The following is a 23,318-nucleotide window of genomic DNA, read 5'->3' on the forward strand; positions in this document are numbered from 1 at the left end:
AATACTGTTGTTTTTCAGGAGTACTTCTCTATGGCCCTCCAGGTTGTGGTAAAACTCTGATTGCCAAAGCTACAGCAAAGGAAGCAGGTTGTCGATTTATTAATCTCCAGCCTTCAACATTGACTGATAAATGGTATGGGGAGTCTCAGAAACTGGCTGCTGCTGTCTTCTCCCTTGCTGTAAAACTCCAACCTTCCATCATTTTTATCGATGAAATAGGTAACGTACATGCCTTTTTCTTAGTCATAGAAATGCAACATTAAACTTTTAAGTACAAATTGATGTATCTGATGATATCACTAATTCTCAGAAAACATTTGTATTGGCATATAGAACAAAATGGTGGTAAAACAAGGTTTAATAGCATAAAAAGTATTGAAGAGCACCCCTTGCAAAGTAGCATGTCTCATATTGCAGAAGTCCTCTGATAAGAGTTAAATTTTAAGTGAAGTTATCCCTATACAATGTCTTTCTTAAAGAGCCTTTCCTTAAAAGCTTTTCCAGCATTAGTAGTTACTGTTTGTGAATTTACACCTGGGGTTAGTTATAGGAGAAATAACACAGTGAACCGAAGTTCCTAGTTTGAGTGTCAATTCTGGAAATATATGTTGGTGGGGTACAGCACCACTGTTCATTCTTTCTTTCTCCCTGGGGCTAAGTTGGACCTTTTTAGGAAGCTCATGTTTAGAGAGGAAAGGCTTTCCTGAAATGCGTAGTTATCACTGGAAGGCCCGGGCAGGTTAAACTAGACCTTCCACTGGTAGAATGTTGAGGAAGCTAAGGGCTTGGAATTAGAAGACTGCAAAGAAATGGGTGGTTAGAATTAACAGAACGATCGGTATGGTATCTGTGAAGAAGACATCTGCCTTGTCCCAAACCTCCCTACATATCAGTTCATCTCTTATAATTACTTTCCTAGCAAACTGGGAATAAGTTGGTCATAAATGTAAATTAGATTCCTGGATAATCTTCAAACTGCTTCCAGTGAAAAAGTGAGGCAATGAAAGACCTAAGCCTGAATCACTGAAGCAGCTGAAAAGGGAAGCACAGCAAAATCTAGCCTAGGCTATCATGGCATTGAAAGAATTTCTCAGACAGACAGGATTCAATCTCAAAGGATATTTGTGGCCTCTCTAAAGATGTGTGGGATATCAAATCCCAAATGGTTTGCTCAGAAGAAAGATAGATAGTATCAGCTTTCTTCAGAAGCTGCTCCATACCATATTTAAACTGGCCCCTGTAATGGGCTTCACTCACCGCTAAAGTGCCTCATCTTGGCTGCTGTGGGGATTACTCCATCCAGGTCTGTTCCCCCCCCACGCGATAGTTGCTCACACTGTTTCCCCTCTTGTTCTGTCTCTGGAACTCAGGTGCTCCCTCTTAATGACTTAGCCCTCTGGCCAGGTCACTGTGTAGTCCTTCCTTTTCAGACTATCAAAACCCCACTGGATCTGCTGTCTTCCACTTTCCCAATGGTTGGTAGAGGAACCTGGCCCAGCCTGCTATTTTGGGTTCCAGTTCCAGGACTCATGTCCAGCAACTATGGTCTGCTTGCTATTTCCCTGGACTCCTTCTTACTTCTGTTGTGACTCCCCTGCTCTCTAGGTTTCCTAGCCCAAATTCCTTCCTTCCAGGGAGTAATTGCAGACTATCTAGCTCTGTAGCTTTAAACACACCTCACTTCCCTTTCAGCTCCTTTCCGCTGCCAGCTTCCTGATTTGTATATCTGCCCTGCATGTTCCTTCTCAGGGGCTCCATCATCAATCAATCTTCAAAGCACTGCACCTGAGGGAGAGCCAATCAGGTTAATTGACCCCACTTAATCTGCTCTGCTTTGTGTGGGGTAGACATCACCATGGACCCCAGCTGCCATTAGTTATTGAAAGGGCCCATCAGCTGCCTGGTACTAGAAGGCAGGAATCTGACAGGCCCAGACCCATCATCTTCAAGCTGCTGAGTTCAAGGATAAAATAATGTTAATGAATGCTGCCAGAAATGCTAAAACCTTATGTATAAGGACCACAGAATTTCTCTTTTTTTTCTGACTTCTCCTCTGATCTTAACAAAAAGAGCCCTGCATTCAATGGAATATAGCAAATCCTATGGGGGACCACTGTCAGATGCAGCATCAAGTACCCTTCCACCTTCACTGCGGATTTAGCAGCCTTCACAAGATTCTGGATTCTTCCTCTCCTTCCTGCCCCCCCCCCCCCCCCCCCGAAACTTGGCAGACACTTCAAAGACTGAAACCAGATTTGACCAAAAATAGCAGATTTTTTTTTCCTCATCATGAAAAGCATACCTCAACAAATTTAGAAATCAGTTTGTTTTTCGTATGTATTCTTGTGGATATGGTAATATTCACTTATATAATCTTCCAACTCTGAACTCCAGCTAGGCTGAACTCTTCCATTGACCACCTTTTGGAACTGAGCAGTAACAACTGTTTGGCACTGGAGAGAGTAACAGATTAACACTAAACTGGGTGATAACACACTATCTATTGATTGTAGTATTATCTGCACTGATCATCACAACTTGCACAGCTAGACAGAACCTCTTCACTAGAAACTCTGATGGATCATGTTATGTCTAACCACAAATCCCTTGGAACAATCCATACTCCTGATATGTAACCTTAAATAGCACTAGTTATTCAATTTGTACAGGACATCTGGCATAGAACTGATATGAAACTTTTTAATATATATTTAGATTTTGTACTAATTGATATTTGATTTATCAAAGTACTTGAATATATTTGTGTTTAGAATATTATATAATATAGGAGGGGTAGGAACAGAGGGAACAGAAGCAGTCAGGGATCTGATCATGCTCACATTGACTTGTTTTAAGTCTGTGAGGTTTTTTTTGTTTTCTATTACAAATATACTTTGGAAGGCACCTATTTAACTATAGAACTTTTTGTATACCTGACACCCTTAGACTCAGTTGAAGGCAAAAATTCACTCAAGACTAACCAGTATCAAATATGTATAAACACAGATAGCAGCCTAGAGATGTGGCATTACAATATTAGTGGAGACATATATGTCTTTAAAGTAAGGCTATACACCTTAAAATTAGGGTTGTTGATTAATCACAATTAACTTGTGCAATTAACTAATCCTATCATTATTTAATGTAGTTGAATGTAGTTGACATTTTTGGAGATATCTCTGGTTTTTGCATTAACTGGAAAACATCACAAGCAATGGATAAATCACTAAAGAAAAAAAAATTTCTTCTCAGTTTCAGCATTTTCCCTTTAAAATGTGCAATGAAATAACTTATTCAGTAGTTAAGATTTGTCCTAATCTTCATTAAGTTGCTTCTATAGATATGGACTATATATTAAAAGAAATTTCCAATGATGTGAAGAGGTGCATCTTTTCCCTCTTTCCTTGCTGGGGGAGAATAGAAATAGCCAAAATGAATATCTAAGATTGACATATATCATTAGTCTATTGCTTTTCAAGGTCTCTCCGTCACTCTTTGCTTGAATAAAAAGCTTATCATGCAATTTATATGGATTTTAAATCTTTATTACTCAGCATTCCAAATGCTTCCTGATGTAAGGTAGTTCCCCTCCAGTGGTTTTACATATCACCAGCCTGGTTTGAAATTGAAGGAGGCTTAGCAATGCCATTTCTGTTCTTCTTCTGTAGCCCTTAATAGGCTACCCATGCCTTTAAGGAAAAATCTTACCTTTACATATACATGGGGCACTCTCCAACGCATTAATAGGATTATAACCAATGTTACTAATTTTCTTCTCATATTGCTATAGGATAACCCATGCCTCAGGATCAAGGCCAATTTCACACTTCTCTGGCTTAATGTGAAAGATACTTCAAGCTCTTTATCCCTGAGATCCTCACAGAACAAGATATTAAATGGATACTACTGAACTCCAGAGCATTTGTTTAAGGCTAGATTGGCAACACACAGCAAATGTTGGAGATGTAAACACCACATGCCCAACCTTTCACACATCCTCTACACGAGTCAAAAAATGCATGTGTTCTGGAACACCATATTAAGTGCTCTCTCAAAAACTCTATCACTATCTTTCCTCCTCCAAGCTTGTGAATTTTAGGGGTGCAGGATAAGTTGGTATTACCAATTAACAGTAAGAAATGGATTGCAATAACTATTTTCGTGGCCAAAAGAGTTATTTTGAGAAAATAGAAACCTTCAGTTCCTTCCCTCATATGGAGGCTGGCTTAGTGAGCATTCTACTGTTGCATTATTGGGAAAAAGACTAATAGAAACATTTGGAAAAAGTATGAGGATTTATGGTCACATGAAACTATGGAATACTTTTGCAGTTTAGTATGCATTAGTCTCTGATACTCCTATGTTATGCCCTACATTACCTTTTGGGGTTAAGTTTTTGTGGTTTGGTTTTGTTCCAAGTTTTGCAAATAATTAATGTTGTATTTTGTTATTTATATGCTATTTCTATCGTGTGCATGTATTTTTTTTGTTTTATTTGTTTTTTATATAAAACAATAAAAATAAAGTTTAAAGAATTAACAGAACAAACGAGAATGGGGAAGGAAGAAAATTTAAAACAAAAAAAAATCTATATAAGGATTAGGGAGAAAGCAGTGGTGCTATTTGTTAGAAGCATGAGGATTTGTCTTTTTAACATTGAAGTCATGAATCCATAACAAAGTGAAACAAGAACACTTCAGTTAAAATTGGTCATTCTCTCTTACACCAAGCACTTCTTAAAATGACACATGGGACACAGAGAAGCAAGATTCACTGTGAAACGTGGAGTGAAACTACCACGTTTCTCCAATTTCATATTTATGGTGGAGTCTTTTTCCAAAGACAATCTATTTTCCTTCTGGAAGCACTCTTACTAACTCTTTTAACAACAGTATATGCTTCTGGAGATGATTAGTAGAGCTAAAACGCTGCATGAAAAGTGAGTGGGCCACTTTACATTAAACATGCAACTATGCTGTAATAGTCTCCTTTGATGGCTTCTTAGCTTGTCTTATTCTCAGAGGGAGCATGATAGTCTGCATGAGGAGGAAGGATGAAAATATCTAGGAATAGAAGCTGCCTAAGATATTAATTATATATAGGAAGTGCTAGTAAGATACCTGATAATGTAAAACGCTGGCAAATGCAGATTTTTCTCCTAGGTTTTCTACAATATTTTGTGATTATTTCACAAAATCTGAGACAGTTTCATGTGATATTTCATGTATTTATATAGTGCTTAGACAATGTAACTGAGATGATCTGAGTAAAATGTCAGTTTCTGTCTCCTTGGTCCTAAATTATTTTTCTTTTGTGATTACAATCTTATACATTTGCCGTTGAGAAATATATAGTTGCTGTAGTTGAATGTGAAGGTAAATAATGCTCATTGAATCTCTTTCATTTAGATTCCTTTCTACGAAGCCGTTCAAGTTCTGATCATGAAGCTACAGCTATGATGAAAGCTCAGTTCATGAGTCTGTGGGATGGTCTGGACACTGACTATAGTTGCCAAGTGAGTTAAAAAAATAAGATGAAAACTACCGTAATTCTCATGGCGTAACTTAATATATTTTTTTCTCCATTTAGGAATAGACCATTTTTGACCAATTTGACATAATAGCTGCCAGAGCTACTCTCTGTTTTGTTGCTGGATGGCAGAATATGTAGGAACAAGAACCCTACGCTAATAGTCATTTCATGCATTTGTGTTACTGTGGACAACAGTAAATTATAGACACTTTAAAAAAGTGTTTTGTTTGTATAACCACAAGATTTGAGATTATTTAAATTTGGAGAGCTTTATTACTTGAAACAAAATCACATGAACAGCTGTTTCAGGCTAAATGTAGTAACTAAGACAAATACAAACCACTCTTGGCTTGTCTAACTGGTAAGGAAATAAACCCACACTGTTCCTTCTGAAATTCACTTGCATGACTCCTAAATCTTACACCCCAGGAGCCTTATTGAAAGATTTGAATATTAATCCCAGTGATATCAATATTCATTATAGAAAAGCCTAGACATCCTCCCTCCACCAGCCCAGCCGTTATGCTCCTACAAAGCACACGGGATCTTTATAGAAGAAGGTAAATACACAGCATTTATTGAGAATACAACAGTTAGCATATGCTTTTTAGTCACGCACACACTCCTGCCAGTGATGTTCATAGTTACCACTCTGTTGTAGCTCAAGTCAATCCAGTTAGATTGAGCACGAATGTGGAGCTGGGCTCTTATCGGTCGTGATCCGGTGCTCCTGGAGTGTGGCAAGACGAACCCAAAAACCCATGGCCAAGCACCCTGGTTCTTATAGGTTTTTTTCATTTGTAGAAGTCTATGGATTTTGCTGTGTCAGTTTGTGATCGGTTACTTCTTAATTGGTGTAAACATTTCAATACACCTCCGAGAGGGTTATTCTGTTTTTTGTTCTGATTTAATCAATTGTCCTCAGGGGTGCCAGCCTTTACCTCAGAGTTGTCAATCTTTTCTTCATTAGGGATATGCGTTGATGATTCTTTGATGTCCTTTAAGTCTCTTTACTTTTTCTTCCTTGACTCTGGCTATAACAATGTTTTCCTTATGCATACATCCTCATTCACACAAACAGATTGAGAATACAAACAGTAGTATTTTATATTGAGCAAAAAAGGCATTGCAAATTAAACCTTGCTAAATTTTACAATCAATAACCAAGACCAGGTCTTCCATGTTCCTCTAATCTACTTAACATAGACACAATAGAGAATCCTGTCTCTTACTTAGTAAACCTTAAAACAAAGAAATATATATTTAACTAGAGTGCCTAATTTGTAATACATATTAGGAAACCATAGTAGACATTATAACACATCCTAAAACAAAAGGGTGACCATAATCACTCATAAGGATTGTTCTGATCTGTCATTCCTTTCTGCTATTCAAAAAGGGGTGGCTAGCAGGATGAAATCAAATCATACATCAATTCTCATAGCACATTATAAAATCCAGCTCCTACACAGCTGCTTCTCCAACAGAAGCATAATCCTTACGCTTACTGAGCTGAGCCTAAAAGTTCAGGAAGCTGATATTACCAGAGCAGGAATTTTGCCTCATTTATCCAACCCTTCCTTTCTCATCTAACTTTTGGTAACAATATCAAATTAGAAAATAATAATTGATGCTGCTTGTAAAAAATACTTGAGAGACTGAAATTCTGTAGGCTAGAACAGTTAGAGAGTGACAGAGCAGCCAGCCCCCACACCATCCTATCTCTATTTTTCAAATTTGACTCAGAGAAACCTTCTTATAAAGCTGAGACGGTAGTTCTCTCTCCATATCTGTTAAATGCTTGACCACTGTACTCAGTGTCAAGATGACATTTGAAGTGATAGTTTTACATGTAGAAATTAATTCACTAGGAACTGTACAGATGACCATATTTGTTTCACATAGACCACCAAGCAGTCATTGGATGGTAACCACAATCACAATGCAGGGCTAGAGGTGTTGGATAAGGGGTGGGGGCAGTCAGGGGATGGAGCAGGGTGGGTTGGATGGGGGGGTGGGATCCTGGGGGAGGGGGATGACTAGGGGCGGGGGTCTCTGGAGGGGCAGTCAGGGAGCAGGGGGGTTGGATGGGGCATGGGAGTCCTGGGGTTTGGGAGGGGGCAGCGGGTGGATAGGGGTCAGGGCAGTCAGGGGACCGGGAGCAAGGAGGGTCCGAGGGGGGGCAGTAAGAGTGTCTTTGGAGGAGGTGGTCAGGGGACAAGGAGCTGGGGGGAGTTGTATGAGTTGGGAGTTCAGGGGTCCTGTCAGGAGGTAGGGGTGTGGAGAGGGGTTGGGACAGGCAGGGAGTGGGGCGGGGGTTGGATGGGGCAGGGGAGTCCTGTGGGTCTATTTGCGGATGGGGGTGTGGGTAAGGGTCGGGGCAGTCAGGGGACAGGTAGGGAGTAGGGTCCAGTCTGGGGACAAGGAACAGGGAGACTTAGATAGGGGGTGGGGTCCTGGGGGGCATTTGGGGGCAGGGATCCCAGGAGGGGATAGTCAGGGGACAAGGAGCAGCGGGGTTGGGAGTTCTTAGGGGGGCAGTCACCCAGCTCCCCCCCCAGCCCTGACCCCCGACCCTCCCCCCCCACACACACACCACACCTTCTGCCCTGAGCCCCGCACCCCACCCAGGCCCCTGCCCTGAGCCCTATACCTCCCTCATACACACCCAGCCCTCTGCTTGACTCCTTCATTCCCCCCCCCCCCCCCCGCAACCCTAGCCCTGACTCTGGCACCCCCACCCATACCTAGCCCCCCTTCTGCCCTGACACCTCCAGCCCTGACTCCAGCCCTCTGGGTCCTGGCTGCCGGCCCTGTACAGTCCGCTGCTGGTCTGGGGTTCTGGCTGATGGGCCCTTGCCAGCCGAGGTCCCGGCCACTGGTCTCGCTCAGCCCGCTACTGGCCTGGGTGAACAGAATCCCAGACCAGCAGCGGGCTGAGCGGGCCGGCGGCGTAAGATCAGCATTTTAATTTCATTTTAAATGAAGCTTCTTAAACATTTTGAAAACCTTGTTTATTTTACAGTACAACACTAGTTTAATTATATAATATATAGACTTAGAGAGAGAGACCTTCTAAAAAACATTAAAACGTATTACTGGCACGCTAAACCTTAAATTAGAGTGAATAAATGAAGACTCGGCACATCGCTTCTGAAAGGTTGCCAACCCCTGCAATAGGATGTTAGTGCTAATAACTATACCACACACAACTTGAAGTTAAGGCTGAGTAACCTGATGTTCCCTTAGGCACAGACTCTTCCCAATGTTTTTAATAAGATACCTCTTTAAACATTGCGAAAGTTTCTTGGAAATAGTCAAATGAAGAATTCCTTTCATTCAGTAAAACATATATCTGGTCTTGTGCTTCCACTACTAAGTCTAGTGTACTGGGTCTGAAGAGTCATTGTGGCCCCTCACTCATACTTCTTGGCACAGTGGGAGCCCCATTAGAGTAAAATATAGTACAAAACACCTGGTTGGAGAATTTTGGGAATCTGTCATGAAAATCTATTTAAAATATGTTTTAGAATTATTGGACATGTCCTTTTAGTACCAGGTTCAGGCTTTTCCCATATTATACTTCATACTGTTTAGAAAAATCTTTCTTTTAAACAATGATTTTGAAATGTCCAAAGCACTTTTAAAGACTGCCCCATATTTGTTGAGAGCTGAAAGTTACAATTTCTTCAAAATATTTTATTGATAAATGTTAGTTGGGAGTGTTTTGCTGTGTCTGGATCTAAACAAAATTCCCTCTGATAGCAAGGATTTTTTCCATCTTTTATTAATGTTGCAGAATTCTTAACATTCTGAGGAAAATATACTCGGATCTCAGTACCTTAACCAATAGAACATGATGGGCAACATATAGACCATGTTAGTTGCCTCCTGCCTCAAGTGCACCTGAGAAGGAAAAGTATTGTGCACAATGTGCGGCCTGTTGTATCTTACTGAAATTAAATGGTTTTTAAATTAGACTTATTTCAGAAATTAGCTTTGAAATTTGGAGAGTTTTGTGTGCAGCAAATTGTCTATACATTTTCCCTTGCTGATACAAGCCGTGGTGATGATCTAAAACTCCCTTTATGAGTTACAAAGCTATGCATTGTGCCACTTGCATGAGGAAGCAGGAAGGGGAAGGTGGATGGCAAGGAATTATTAGGGCTCCAAAACTGGTGTAGGTTGGATTGCCCTAGAACAGTCTCTCCCTATGCTGACATGAGGTGATTCAGTACAGAACAAGAATCCTATTGTAGCCTGTCTTCCTCAGTACCTTGTGCCCTAGAACTGCTTCGAGAAGGAGAGAGAATCCTTAGATGAGGGTGTGACTGGGGATGACAGATCACATTCCCTGTCTTGAAAGTGGAGGGAAGTCTGTTTTTGTCATTCCTGCTGTTACAACAGATGTTCATCTGCTATGTTGTAAGAAAGGGGCAGAGTTTCTCTAGGGATACAGAAGAGAAAAGAGCAGTTACTGAACTTTACAATGTAATCTCTAATTATTTTAACTTTTTTTTTTTTAAGATCTAAATTGATCATAGCCTGTTCCCAACCTTCCCTTTGCATGAATGGTGATATGTTTATATTCGTACTTGGGGCTAGATTTTGGCCTCAGAACAAAGCAGCCATAAAGGAGTCAAATCTGGTCATCTTTTTGTCTTGTGTAAGAGAACTATCCAGATGCCACAGCTGATTTAGTCGCTATGTTGTGCATCTGCTGTGTTCCCAGAGGAAAGGTGATGTGGCCAGGGTACTTCTATGCCCAGGTGATTTGCCTGCTGCCAAACATACCCCTGGGGCCAGACAGCAGAAAGAATTGTTAGATCAAACTTCAAACTCCTCTAACTTTTGCAAAGATACTGGCCTGCCATCTGGCTGGCCCCAGGAATAAGGGATAAGTGTGGTTTTCACCTCCTAATGCTGTCATTTGCAGACCAGAGAATCTGACCCCTTAACTACTTCTATATGTGGTTGTAATTACTGGACCATTGATTAAATGAACCTTTCGCTTAAAATATTTTGTTGAACGTAAAACTTTTTTAAAATGTCTGCTTACTGTTAAACTATCTAAAGAACAGGAGTACTTGTGGCACCTTAAATACATTTATTTGTTAGTCTCTAAGGTGCCACAAGTACTCCTGTTCTTTTTGTGGATACAGACCAACGCTGCTGCTACTCTGAAACCTATCTTAGGGCTTGTCTACATCACAAAGTTGCAGCGCTGGTGAGGGGGTTACAGCGCTGCAACTTAGGAGGTGTACACATCTGCAGGGCATCACCAGCACTGCAACTCCCTGTTTGCAGCGCTGGCCGTACTCCCGTTTTGTCTCGGGTGTAGAGGATCCAGCGCTGGTAATCAAGTGTAGACACTTACCAGCGCTTTTCTTGACCTCCGTGGAATAAGCAGGTATCCCAGCATACCTGAGGAAGGCTCTGGTAATCAAGCAGGTCTCCTTCCCCGGTTTGCTCTCGCGTTCCCTGAACCCCCGAGCAAGCAGGTCTCCTTCCCTGCGGTTTGCTCTCGCTTTCCCCGAACCCCCGTGCAAGCAGGTCTCCTTCCCTGCGGTTTGCTCTTGCGTTCCCCGAATCCCCGAGCAAGCAGGTCTCCTTCCCTGCGGTTTGCAGGGGGGTTCGGGGAACGCGAGAGCAAACCGCGGCAAAGCTGGTCTCCTTCCCTGCGGTTTGCTCTCGCGTTCCCTGAACCCCCGTGCAAGCAGGTCTCCTTCCCTGCAGTTTGCTCTCGCGTTCCCCGAATCCCCGAGCAAGCAGGTCTCCTTCCCTGCGGTTTGCAGGGGGGTTCGGGGAACGCGAGAGCAAACCGCGGTGAAGCTGATCTCCTTCCCCGGTTTGCTCTCGCGTTCCCCGAACCCCCCTTGAAGCCGCCCAACAGCGCTGCAGTGTGGCCAGATCTAACACCACTTGCAGCGCTGGTTGCTGTAAGTGTGGCCACTCTGCAGCGCTGGCCCTATACAGCTGTACTAATACAGCTGTAACAACCAGCGCTGCAAAATTGTAGATGTAGACATACCCTTACTGTCTAGTAACTTGTGCCACAATTGTGCCTCTAGGTGGCAGCATCACTCTAACTCATGAAAGCAATATAGCTCTGATGCATAGCTCTCAACTTGCCAAGGCCAGTTGTAGAGCAAAGATCCAAAATGAGAGCACTAAAACAATAGGTTTTTATGAATCTAAAATCATATGGGATTAATTCTTTGACATTTGTGTTTTTTTTGACTGAGCATTTGCAATGTACATAATTTATAACAAAAAGTGAGAAAATAAGATGTGTACACTATAGGTAAATTTGCTCTTAAAATGACAGTCGAGGTGTAGTCCAATGGTGTAAATATTGTTCCTGTATTAAATATGGATTATACAAATAAGATGCATTCATCTTACATTATATGAAACCTCTGTAAAGCTTCCTGTAGTTCAATGATCCTCAAACTTTTGTAATGGTGACCCTTTTCACACAGCAAGCCTCGGAGTGCAAGCCCTCCCCCTCTTAAAAATTAAAAAAAACTTTAATATATTTAAACACCATTATAAATGCTGGAGGCAAATCAGGGTTTGGGGTGGAGGCTGACAGCTCACGACCCCCAGTTTGAGAACCCCTGCTATAGCTTCACATCTAGTTAATACTACAAAAAAAAGTTTATTTTGGCTTTTCAGCTGTTTAGTTTTTAAAAAAACAAACAAAACAAAACTTTATATTTAGTGAATTTAGTGCTTGTGAAAAATGCCATATTGCTAGTCCTGGAATCCAGTCTGCTTTTTATTTACATAGGAAAAGAGATAGTGGTTCCTCTTGCTACCTTACCAGAGTGCCTCCCCATTGTTAGTTCTGGAGGAAACTTGTTCAGATACCAAATGTTAGTAACTAAAAATTGTTATATTCTGCCTGTTGACTTTGACTGAATTTGAATTTGCAGACTGGAGGTGAAAGGCTCCAAATACTTTGAACTAACTAGCCCGCTTCCAGCTGTTTAAAATAACCTCATAATGTGTTTGTTTAAATCCTGCTGCTGAAGCCAGTGTCAGAAAGCTTGACACAACTTCTCTGTAGGCTGATTTGCTTGATGGAATTTAGAAGAGCTACCCCATTTGGCTTGTGTGTTTTTGAACCCCCATTATGATAATTCTTGAAATAATAGATTAAATAGTGGAGAGAAACTTTCTTTTTTTCCTGTACTAAGGTAATAGTGATGGGAGCTACCAATCGCCCTCAGGATCTTGACTCTGCCATTATGAGAAGAATGCCTACGAGGTTTCACATTAACCAACCAGTAAGTCATAGCAAATTGTCTTAAATAATGTTGGGTTGTTTGCCTAGTGGATTAACAATGGGTATGTACTGTACCAAATGAGAGACCTGTGTCTTTACTGCCCAGGCAAACAGGACCAGAGAGTATTGCTAAGGTTTGTTTTCAGTTTCTCACAACCAGAGATAATCTTGCTTTTTAGGGTGACACTTCCCATGACACTCAAGATGTACATATTTCAGCTGGAACCAACTTGTGCCACCAGCAGCTTCAAAACCGATTTCCTGCACTCATCCTGTACAATGGAGTTGGTGCATACTTTCCATTCTGTCCATCCACACCAAGGGGAGAGCAACTAAAGCATTGATATCCCTGCATGCAAATTTATATATACTTCTGTTCAATTTTTCTTGAAGTTGTTGGCAGTTATCTTTGACCATAAGACCAAACGTCAGCATATCTTAGCTTAGGGGTTGTCAAAATGGATCAGACTATGTATACATCATGGTTAGACTTGGCAGCTGTTCAGCCACTAGAGATATCAGAGAATACTCAAATTCTACAGAATGCCTACTCACTGTTCCTGATATAAATAAGGCTCTTGTGTTCTCTGTACTCAGTTTAACTCCTTCAACTTGGTTTCTTCATCTGATGCTCAGGTCAAGAGAGCAGTTATGTATTGTGACAAAGTTCCTCCTCTACTTTGGTGGGTCTTGTGCTTATTGGCAGATTTGCTCACCACAGTGATCTTCCTCTCTCATGGAACCCAGTCTGGGTCAACTCCTCCTGCATCTGATCAGGAGTTGGGAGGCTTGGAGGGGGGGGGAAGAACCCAGGCCTGCCCTCTACTCCAGGTTCCAGCCCAGGGCCCTGTGGATTGCAGCTGTCTATAGTGCCTCCTGTAATAGCTCCAAGATGGCTACAACTCCCAGGGCCTCCTCCAAACACCTTCTTTATCCTCACCACAGGACCTTCCTCCTGGTGTCTGATAATGCTTGTACTCCTCAATCCTCCAGCAGTATACCCTCTCACTCTCAGCTCCTTGTGTCTCTTGCTCCCAGGTCCTCACACACAAATCTCACTGACTAACTGGGAGGCTTTTAACTAGTTCCAGCCAGCCCTTGATTGGCTTCAGGTGTCCCAATCATTGTAGCTATCTCCACTGCCTTCTAGAAAGATCTTAATTGGCCTCAGGTGTCTTGATTAGGAGCAACTGCCATTTGGTTACCATGGTACCAGGGATTTGTGTAGCCTGGGGCTAACATACCTGTTCCTCACTACTTTACTGTAGCCATCTGGCCTTGCCCCATCACAGTATTCACAGCCTCAAACCTGGAAAGTTACTACTACCCGTTAACCTCAGAGAGAGGATCCTTATGGGTGATTCTTGAAACAGGAATAAGTTACTTTCTGTGGTAACTCTGGTTCTCTGAAGTGGAAAGGTGAATAGGGAGCGTGGATCCATGTGGGTAATTATCTGCGTTAGATGGGTTCAAGTCCCATTCAGGAACGAGTAAGATCTAAAGTATTTGTCAACTATTTTTTTCTCTTTTCCTATAATTAATGTAAACATTGTTTCTGGACCCAGGGGATAAAAAGCAGACTTGATATCTTGGTGCTGAATAGCACCATTGCCATCAGTAGCATACATGCTAGGAAACTGACCTCTCATTTCAGGAGATCAACCTGTATTTCTGAAGGGCATGGGAGATGCAAAATAAATATGTATCTGTTGAATGATTTTAATAGGTAAAGAAATGTCATACTCTATCAGTCTTTCTGTTCCATAATGATTGAAATCTTGTTTTTATTTAAAGGCTGTGAAACAGAGAGAGGCGATTTTGAAACTGATTTTGAAAAATGAAAATGTAAGTAACTTATTTGTTTAACAAAATATTTCTATACATTATCATGGCCATGGGTGCAAACCTTCAGGGCATTTGAAAAACATGCTTTCGAACCAACCATCTTTGGCCATTGTATGGATTTAAATCAGAAACATGCTGGTAGATAGTGTTTGAGTGCACTGTATTTGACTGGGAAGCCTCTGGATTTGGGTGTGATCTCAGATTTCAGAGGTAGAGTTGTTTAATAGATTAAGCATGAAACTGTCTTTAGAGAAATTAGATTTCTACTCTCAGTTTTGACAGTGATTCACTGTGGTTTGGGGCAAATTAAATAATCTCTCTGTCAATGGAACATTCTCTCTAGTTGACCTGGGAAGTAACAATGTGTTACACTGCTGCTTTTACCTCCTGCTTGTTCATCAGAAAGAAAAAATGCTGCTTCACATTTATCTTCAGTATTTTAGATGCTGTTGACAAAATGTAAGGCCTGGTCCTGTCAACCTTCTGTGTGGAACTCCTCTTTAAGATAATAGTTCTATGCATGCAGCAAAGAGTCCTGTGGTACCTTATAGACTAACAGACATATCGGAGCATGAGCTTTCGTGGGTGAAAACCCACCTTGTCTGTGCATGGAGAACTTGCAGGATTAAGACCCACCATATTAGTAATTCCCATATTAGTTTACAAAACACCCTAGATTAATGTCTGTACAATAAAACAAATACATTTCAGAAGTAAAACTAATTTTAAATCTCATTAATTTTAGTGGGAGTTGATCCCTATGAATGGTTAAGTATTAAGAAGGAAAACATTTCAGAAACTGTCAGGATTGCTTGCAGGTGATAGTTGGAATGTAAGATCCTTCTTGCAAAATAAGTGAGCACTAGAGATATGAAAACAGAATTGGTATTTAAAAGAAAAGTGTCAACATAAATGAGTCTTAGAGGAAGGCTCAAACTTACTGATGGTGATTTTAAGTTTGATGGATACAGTATTGGGGAAGTCCATAGAATTATAGACATTAGGGCTGAAAGGAATGTGATAGGTCATATCAAAGCCTCTAGACTTAAAGAGCATGCTAATCTTCCAGACTCTGTTCTTTTTTCAGAAAATATTTTTTTCCTTTTATTTGAACGTGTTGCTTAATATTGACTTTTTTTATGTACTTGAAGCATTGTAGTTTTAATTTTTCTATAAAGAAATTTTTTTAAAATTCCACTTGCTTTTCTGATGGATCTGTGTGAAAGATGATTGGCTTCTAGAAGACACCATTTTCTGATGGAAAATATTTATTTAAAGTTAGGAAACCCTGGATCCTGATTAGAACTATCAAGAGGGAGTTAAGACTCCTGGGTTGCTTTTGGATTTTGCTTGACTTGGTGCATGAACTTGGACGAGTTATGTTGCCTCTCAATAGTTGAGCTCTCTGATTTGTAACATGGGTATAATTCTTCACTACCTCAGAATAGCACTATTAAAATTAATTGGTTTTAATGTCTTTTGATATTCTGTGATGAAAGGTGCCAACAGAAAATATTAATATGTACATTGATTTTTTTCAGACTTCATGTGTGAATTGGCAAAAGTGTTTATTAAAATGAAATGTCAATGCTAAATGTACACTTCCTAATAATGTCTGAGAAATAAGTTTTTGTGTTGATAGACATCATGAACTGAAATAAAATAACACTAATAGGCCTATGTCTAGGTCTTGTTTTGTATTATTTATAAATATATAAGGACCTGAGTGCACTAAGTACCTTTTAGGATCAGCCCCTTGTAAAGAAAGGCTAATGTTGGAATGTGTGTACACAAGAATTGGATCACCATTTCCGTGATTCAATTGTATCCACTGGTAGTTACAGGAAGTTGTCTGTAGTGGATGCAAAGTCATGTTTAACACCGAGCTGATACTTACAACTCTTCACAGCTGTGTTCTAATATGACATAATTTGCTAGTAAAGACAATCCCTAAAAAGTGTCAGAGAAGCTCTTCAATACTTTGTGCTGGGGGATCCTGTTCTCTTCAGCTGTCAGCACTCTAAATTTGTACAGGAGAAATGAAGTATAATAAGGTAATTACTGCCTTCTAGTAACTGCCAGTTCTTTTTAACAGCTATAAAGTTTTGTTAGTGAAACTTTAATTTTACTAATCACCTCCTTACTTCCCAGGTAGAGTGTATTTGTCTTAAGTTCTGATTATACTTTGCTAATATTTCCTTTTAGTTCCTCAAAGGCAAAACCTTAATAAAATCTAAAGACAATAATAAGTCTCTAATAGTGACTTTCTTTTCTGTATTTAGTAGAATATCTTACTGACTCTCAAGTTTTCATGACTCTGTCTTTATTTTCTGATAGGTGGATAGGCATGTGGACCTCCTGAAAATTGCTAAAGAAACAGATGGGTTTTCAGGAAGTGATTTGAAAGAAATGTGTCGTGATGCAGCACTCCTGTGCGTCAGGGAATATGTTAATTCTACACATGAAGAAAGGTGCTTCTTGTCGTTTGTATTATGGTTGCCAAACTGAAACTGAGCTCCCTTGTGCTAGACACTCCACAAATAATTGTCTTCAATTTCAATGTTAATAAGGAGCTTTAAAAACAAAACTAGTGATAGAAACCAGTGGTGGTTTTTCTCTACATCAACCCTCACTACATACACAAATTCAGTGAATAAATCACTTTTTTTTGGTTATGGATGTAATTAGGATTTTGTTGAAAATTGCTTCAGTACTATTGGGAAGTATCACGGTAAAAGATGAACACAAAGATAGGGCGTAACTTTATTGATTTTAATGGGACTGTTCATGTGCAAAAAGTTAAACTGTGTATAATGTTTGGAGGATTGGTCCCTGTGTGTAATCATAACAGGCTGTAAATATGGCTACTTGAATCATACAGGTTCCAATCATGCACCCCCTGCCTCTCCCAAAGCGCTAAACCAGACATTCTAATGTAAAGGCTCCAGTGCCTCTGTTATAGGATCACTGCCCTCAAGCTTACTTTTGGGTGGTGTTAAATCCAAATCCAAGGTGAGCTTGAGTGCTACATTTCACTGTTTAGTACTGAAAAGTGAACAAAAAACATTTGGTGTGTTTAGCTGGAGAACTAATTCAACATTAGTATCAAAACCAGAAATTAGTGAACATTAAGTAGTCCAGAGTTTCCTTATAAAATGTTGTTTAGCTATAATTTTTTAAGAGCCAAACTTGATTTTCAAATGGGTTTCTTTCCTGTAGAATGAGTTCCTTATTTTAGTGTCCAGAACTTCAGAACTTTGTTTTTCACAATACAGTAAGGTACTTAAAGAGGACCCACACCCTTATGTTGCATAGACCTTGATCCTTTGTTACATTATGTGATTCCAGAAAGTTGCAGCAAGTAATAGCTCTTGTGAACACTTGTCTCCTACCCCTGGTTAGGTCAGTTACATCCACTGATACAGCCAGACATTATCTATTTAGTGTTCTGTGGCTTCTGGCACTGTATGTACAGTTGAGGATTATTTTATAGCATGTAAGTTAGATTAATTATGTAACATTTGAATCAGTTGTATTTTTTTGTTGTTTTTTTAAAGCCATGATGAAGATGAAATTCGGCCAGTGCAACAGCAGGATCTGCACAGGGCAATTGAGAAGATGAGGAAGTCAAAAGATGCAACACTTCAGAATGTTTTGATGCATGTTAGTTTAGACTAAGACTAAACAGTGTGTTTGCAGTTTCTGATGTGGCCTTGTTTGACTTGCGCTGTGATCAGCTAGTTAACAAATTAGTGGGGAGGGGGGCAAGGAAACTCTTTCAATAAGGGAGTTAAATGTTTCATTTCTAGAGGGTTTTTATACACTGAATTCTAAATTATTGAAATCTGGTAATCTTACAGAAACAGAGGTGGTCTACAGCTCATGAAGTAGAATAATATAGTCCAGTCTAAGAGTGAATGCTTGTGTTTTGTCCAGTTAGCAATATGTTGTAGTGGCCTTAAAGTAGGTTCTAATGTGATGCATGTTTTTTGGGGGAAGGGGAGAATGATTGAATACCAGTTCATGTATATATGTATGAATGTGTGTGTGTTTATATTAAATGTATATATCCACACATTTTTTATATATAGACATAATCTGTAGATAAGTTGAATATGGAAAATCTTTTTTTACTTAATTACTGAATGAAATTAAATCAGAAGATGTATAGATTAAAAGACTCTGAATTCAATGCATATTTACTTTTTCTTTTAGCAGTTTATACAAAAGGCAGAAATTCTGTTTGAATTGAGATTTTATTTTACAACTTTGAAGTGGTGGTGACTTTCACATGGATGTTTGACGTCTACATGCAGTAGAGGTAGCAAACTAATGCATAATTGTTTGAATATTTTTCATTTTATATGAAATCCTGCTATTAGGCTTTTTTGTTTTAAATGCTGTTTTTACATTTTTCCTCTCTGAGTTGAGTAAATACTCTTGCAAACTGGTCTTTCATTAAACCCTCCATGTCATAATTCCCTAAAAAATGTGGTTCTCCTATTTATTATACACTAGTTGGGTTATGTAGTTCTGACTCATTTTCCTTAGAATATATATTGCAACATCTTTACACGATGCTATGGATTATCACGAGTTTTATTCTAACTTGGAGGAGGAAGTATATTTTGTGGTGGTTTTCTTTGTTTCCTCATACACTAATTTGCAAAGCTGAGAAACGCTACCTGGGTCTCCCAGTCATTGTGAATTAGCAATGTTCTACTGTACTTGGCAACAGTTTAACAATTTATATAATTAAGAGATCGATAATATAAAATGTAAAACTTTTCCAAGCTTAATATTGTTTAATAAAAGTGTACCTTTATTTTTATAGCAGCACTATGAATTATGCACTAATCAAGTGCATATACACTTCCTAATCTAAGTGCCAGATATGTTCAGACCTATGTATTTTGTGTACAACTGACATATGCTACTGATAAGAGGAAAGTTAAATAAGCATTGAAAACAAGTTTAAAAATTAAATGAAGAAATTTGAACCAGCCATCCTAGGATATAAAGGGCTAAAACTGGCAATTCCATCAAAAGTTTACAAACACTTTATTTTATAATATGTAAAAAGTCCCTTTTCTCCGAGAACTTCTTCCGTTAACTCTGTTATATATCATCTGTTCAAAAGATGTTACTTTGACTCAGCAACTCATCCTGTCAAAGACTGCCTTTCTCCAAGCTAAGGCTGGTTTCCATTTTGACACTGGAAAGCTCTAGGGTAAATGCACCTAGCTTTCAATCATAGTGGGAAAGGGAAATGAGTTTATGCCCCAGTAAAGAACACTAATTGGGGGTATTTGGGCATTTTAATCTCAAGTATTTCAACTATAGAAAAGTTTTAAACAAACGATAGTTGAGGAGATCCAGTAACATACAGAATTGTATCCTTTTTAAAAGAATTCCTCTAATAGGAAGGGGAGCTCTTCACTCCCTAGGAAAATAACAGAAGCAGCAGTGAGAGAATTTGTAAACATCTAGAGGAAAAGCAGCAGGGATTTATAAGGAACAAATGACAGGGAAACTTAGTTGTTTGTGAATTTTGATTAAATTTGTGGATGAGGAAAATGCAGCAGAAGCAATACAGCTTTAATAAAGCATTTGGTACTGTGAGCTCTTCCCCGCGCCCCCTTACCTTACATACAGTAGCACTCAGCCTATTAAAATTAACTTCTTTGGTTTTAGAATCAGTTCAAACTGCATGTATTATGACCACCTATTATTAAATATAGATAGGCAAATTCAAATAAACTTACAATACTAATCCATTTTAGCAAAACACTTAAGTAAATACATGCTTAACCTTAAATCTCTGGGTAGTCTAATTGAAATCAATGGGACTGCTCACCTATTTAAAGTTAAGCATGTTTATATGCTTTTGCTGAAGCAGGCCCTTTTGGACCCAATGGTTTTCCCCCATTCCCTTAAACATGATACTATCCTTTCCGTGTGATGTGTGTTTAATTTAATTTAGGTCTCTTCCTACTCCATTCAGTAACCATGATAGCTGCAGCAGTCAGTGGCTAAAAGGCTGATCAAATTATCCAGTCTAGGAGGAAATCCTGGTGTCTTCTTTTCACAAGGTCCTTGCTATTCAGTGAAGAATTCTTATAGATCAGTGGTTTTCAACCCTCCCCCTCATTTGCGGATCCCTAAAAAACTTCAAATGGAGGTGTGGACCCCTTTGGAAGTCTTAGCCTATGGACCCCCAGGGCTGCACTGACCACAGGGTGAAAACCACTGGAGAACACCACTTGAATTGCCCTTCTGCTATTTAAGATTCTTTTTCAGAATATGCGTGAACTTCAGCTTTTTCCTCCGGTGCATGGGAGTAAAAGTAGGGACAACAATTCACCCACACTAGATACACGAATAAGCAGGGGATCATGGTGTCTGAAGTGTATCAGCTCATCCTCTGAGCAGAAAAGTTTACTCTTAACCACTCAATTTTTGAAAATTTAGTCCCTGTAGTTGGTCCTGAGTACTTCACCATCTGGCCAAATTTGCACTTCTCACTGACCTAGAGTGGGAGCCCTTCATGACTGTGGGTGGGATTTTTCTTCACCAAGCCCTGAGGGCAAAATGCCACTTGGAGTCTTGACTAGAGCAATTTATCTTTCTGTGCCTGTGTGGGAAGAAAGCAGAGTTCTGAGATTAGAGCTTCCTCTTGTGTGGCCCTGAATGATGATGCTCCTGCAACCACCATTAGGTGAAGGTACACACAGCTGGTTAGTTTCAGTCCAAAGGGTCAGGGTACTTTGGTATGCCTCACCACCTCTAAACTCACACCAGCAGCTGTGCATAATGCTTTCTACCCTACCTTGGGGTTCAGAAGAATCTAGCCTCTCCTGGCAGATGGTGACCTGCCCTCAGTTACATACACTGTCATCACTTCCAGTCTGGGTTACCGCAATACACTATAGCTGGCAATGAAGCTCTTAGGAAACTTCAACTAGCACACAGTGCTGCAGGGCATCGCCTCAGTAATTTTGGCTATTCTAAGCCCATCAAACCTGTCCTCTGCTCTCCACACTGGCTTCCTATAAAATATTAAGTTCAAGATTGTTGTCCTTATCTTCAATATTCTCATGGTGTTTTGGGCTTGGATATCTAAATGTGCCCAGAGTTCCAGGAGGACCGTAGTCTGCAACTGTTCCTCGGCCATAATGGAGTTGTCCACCATAAAAGCAAAGTTCATGCATGCAGGAGCCCAAACTTTCCCAGGGGGCCAGTCTTAGACTGGAATCAACTTTCATAAATACTAATGACCATCACAAACCTCACCACATTCTGCTCTAAGTGCAAAGTGCACTACTTCAAGCTACCTCCTTTGACCTGCCTCCTCTTTTTTTAATATGCATGTTAAATGTGTAAATGTAAAAATAAACTGCCATAACACTAGACTGCACACAGTTTTTCCCACCTGCTCGGTAAAGGATGAGAGTGAGAACAAACCACATGTGACAGATCCAGTTACATTATTTAACGTATTACAGGAAGGCGCTTGGAACAGTGAGGAGGGTGGTATGAGACCCTCACTTGAACCCTAGTCACTTGATTCCGTCATCTTGATAGTAAGCAATGAATTTTTTTCATACCAACTGCTTCTACAAGAGGGAAGTGAAGTTTTCCACTGCTCCATTTTATTCCTGCTTTATAGAGAAAGCATGCAGGTGCTCACAGGTTAGAGTCTGAAAACTGCGCAAACCAACTATCCCTAAATTGCTTTTTATATCTGATGTGGGGTTGTTGTAATTACTAAGACGTTAGGGATTGTGTGGGGTATTTTTTAAACAAAATATCTGCATACCTACTGTTCAGAAGCTGATTTTTTTTTTGGTAAAAAAGGGAAGCATCAGAGAAGGAGGTCAGCTTATGAACAGGTATAGAGAGGGAGAGTTGGGACACACACACCCCCTCCCCACAACAGACAGGGCAAGGAGAGGCAGCAGAATCTCCCCCCCAGCCTGTGAAGCAACTGCAGCTCCAGGGCTGGCAGGCTATGGCCACACCACCCAGCCCTTACCCCACCCCCCCCCCAGAGCATTTTGTGGCCGGCCCACCCACCAGGCATTTTGGGCTGTATAAGTTGAGGCATTGCCAGCAAATCGAGGGATGTGATCATTCCCCTCTACTCCGCATTGGTGAGGCCTCATCTGGAGTACTGTGTCCAGTTTTGGGCCCCACACTACAAGAAGGATGTGGAAAAATTGGAAAGAGTCCAGCGTAGGGCAACAAAAATGATTAGGAGGCTGGAGCACATGACTTATGAGGAGAGGCTGAGGGAACTGGGATTGTTTAGTCTGCAGAAGAGAAGAACAAGGGGAGATTTGATAGCTGCTTTCAACTACCTGAAAGGGTGTTCCAAAGAAGATCTAGACTGTTTTCAGTGGTAGCAGATGACAGAACAAGGAATAACGGTCTCAAGTTGTAGTGGGGGAGGTTTAGATTGGATATTAGGAAAAAATTTCATTAGGAGGGTGGTGAAGCACTGGAATGGGTTACCCAGGGCGGTGATGGAATCTCTTTCCTTAGAGGTTTTTAAGGTCAGGCCTGATGAAGCTCTGGCTGGGATGATTTAGTTGGGGATTGGTCCTGCTTTGAGCAGGGGGTTGGACTAGATGGCCTCCTGAGGTCCCTT

At 40.3% G+C, this 23,318-nt stretch overlaps 1 protein-coding gene across 1 annotated transcript in view; it reads left to right on the forward strand.

Moving 5' to 3' along the window:
• The window catches only part of ATAD1 (ATPase family AAA domain containing 1), a 32,981-nt gene extending 13,525 nt beyond the window's left edge, over window positions 1–19,456 (forward strand). Inside the window, exons 5-10 of the mRNA XM_030569618.1 lie at window positions 19–219; window positions 5,409–5,515; window positions 12,735–12,824; window positions 14,618–14,668; window positions 17,006–17,139; window positions 18,226–19,456. Of these exons, the coding sequence (XP_030425478.1) occupies window positions 19–219; window positions 5,409–5,515; window positions 12,735–12,824; window positions 14,618–14,668; window positions 17,006–17,139; window positions 18,226–18,346 (704 nt within the window). The 3' untranslated portion in view covers window positions 18,347–19,456. The remainder of the gene's footprint in view (window positions 1–18; window positions 220–5,408; window positions 5,516–12,734; window positions 12,825–14,617; window positions 14,669–17,005; window positions 17,140–18,225) is intronic.
• The last annotated feature ends 3,862 nt before the right edge of the window (window positions 19,457–23,318 follow it).

The sequence above is a fragment of the Gopherus evgoodei genome, chromosome 7 (genome assembly GCF_007399415.2).
Source record: "Gopherus evgoodei ecotype Sinaloan lineage chromosome 7, rGopEvg1_v1.p, whole genome shotgun sequence".
Lineage (NCBI taxonomy): Eukaryota > Metazoa > Chordata > Testudines > Testudinidae > Gopherus > Gopherus evgoodei.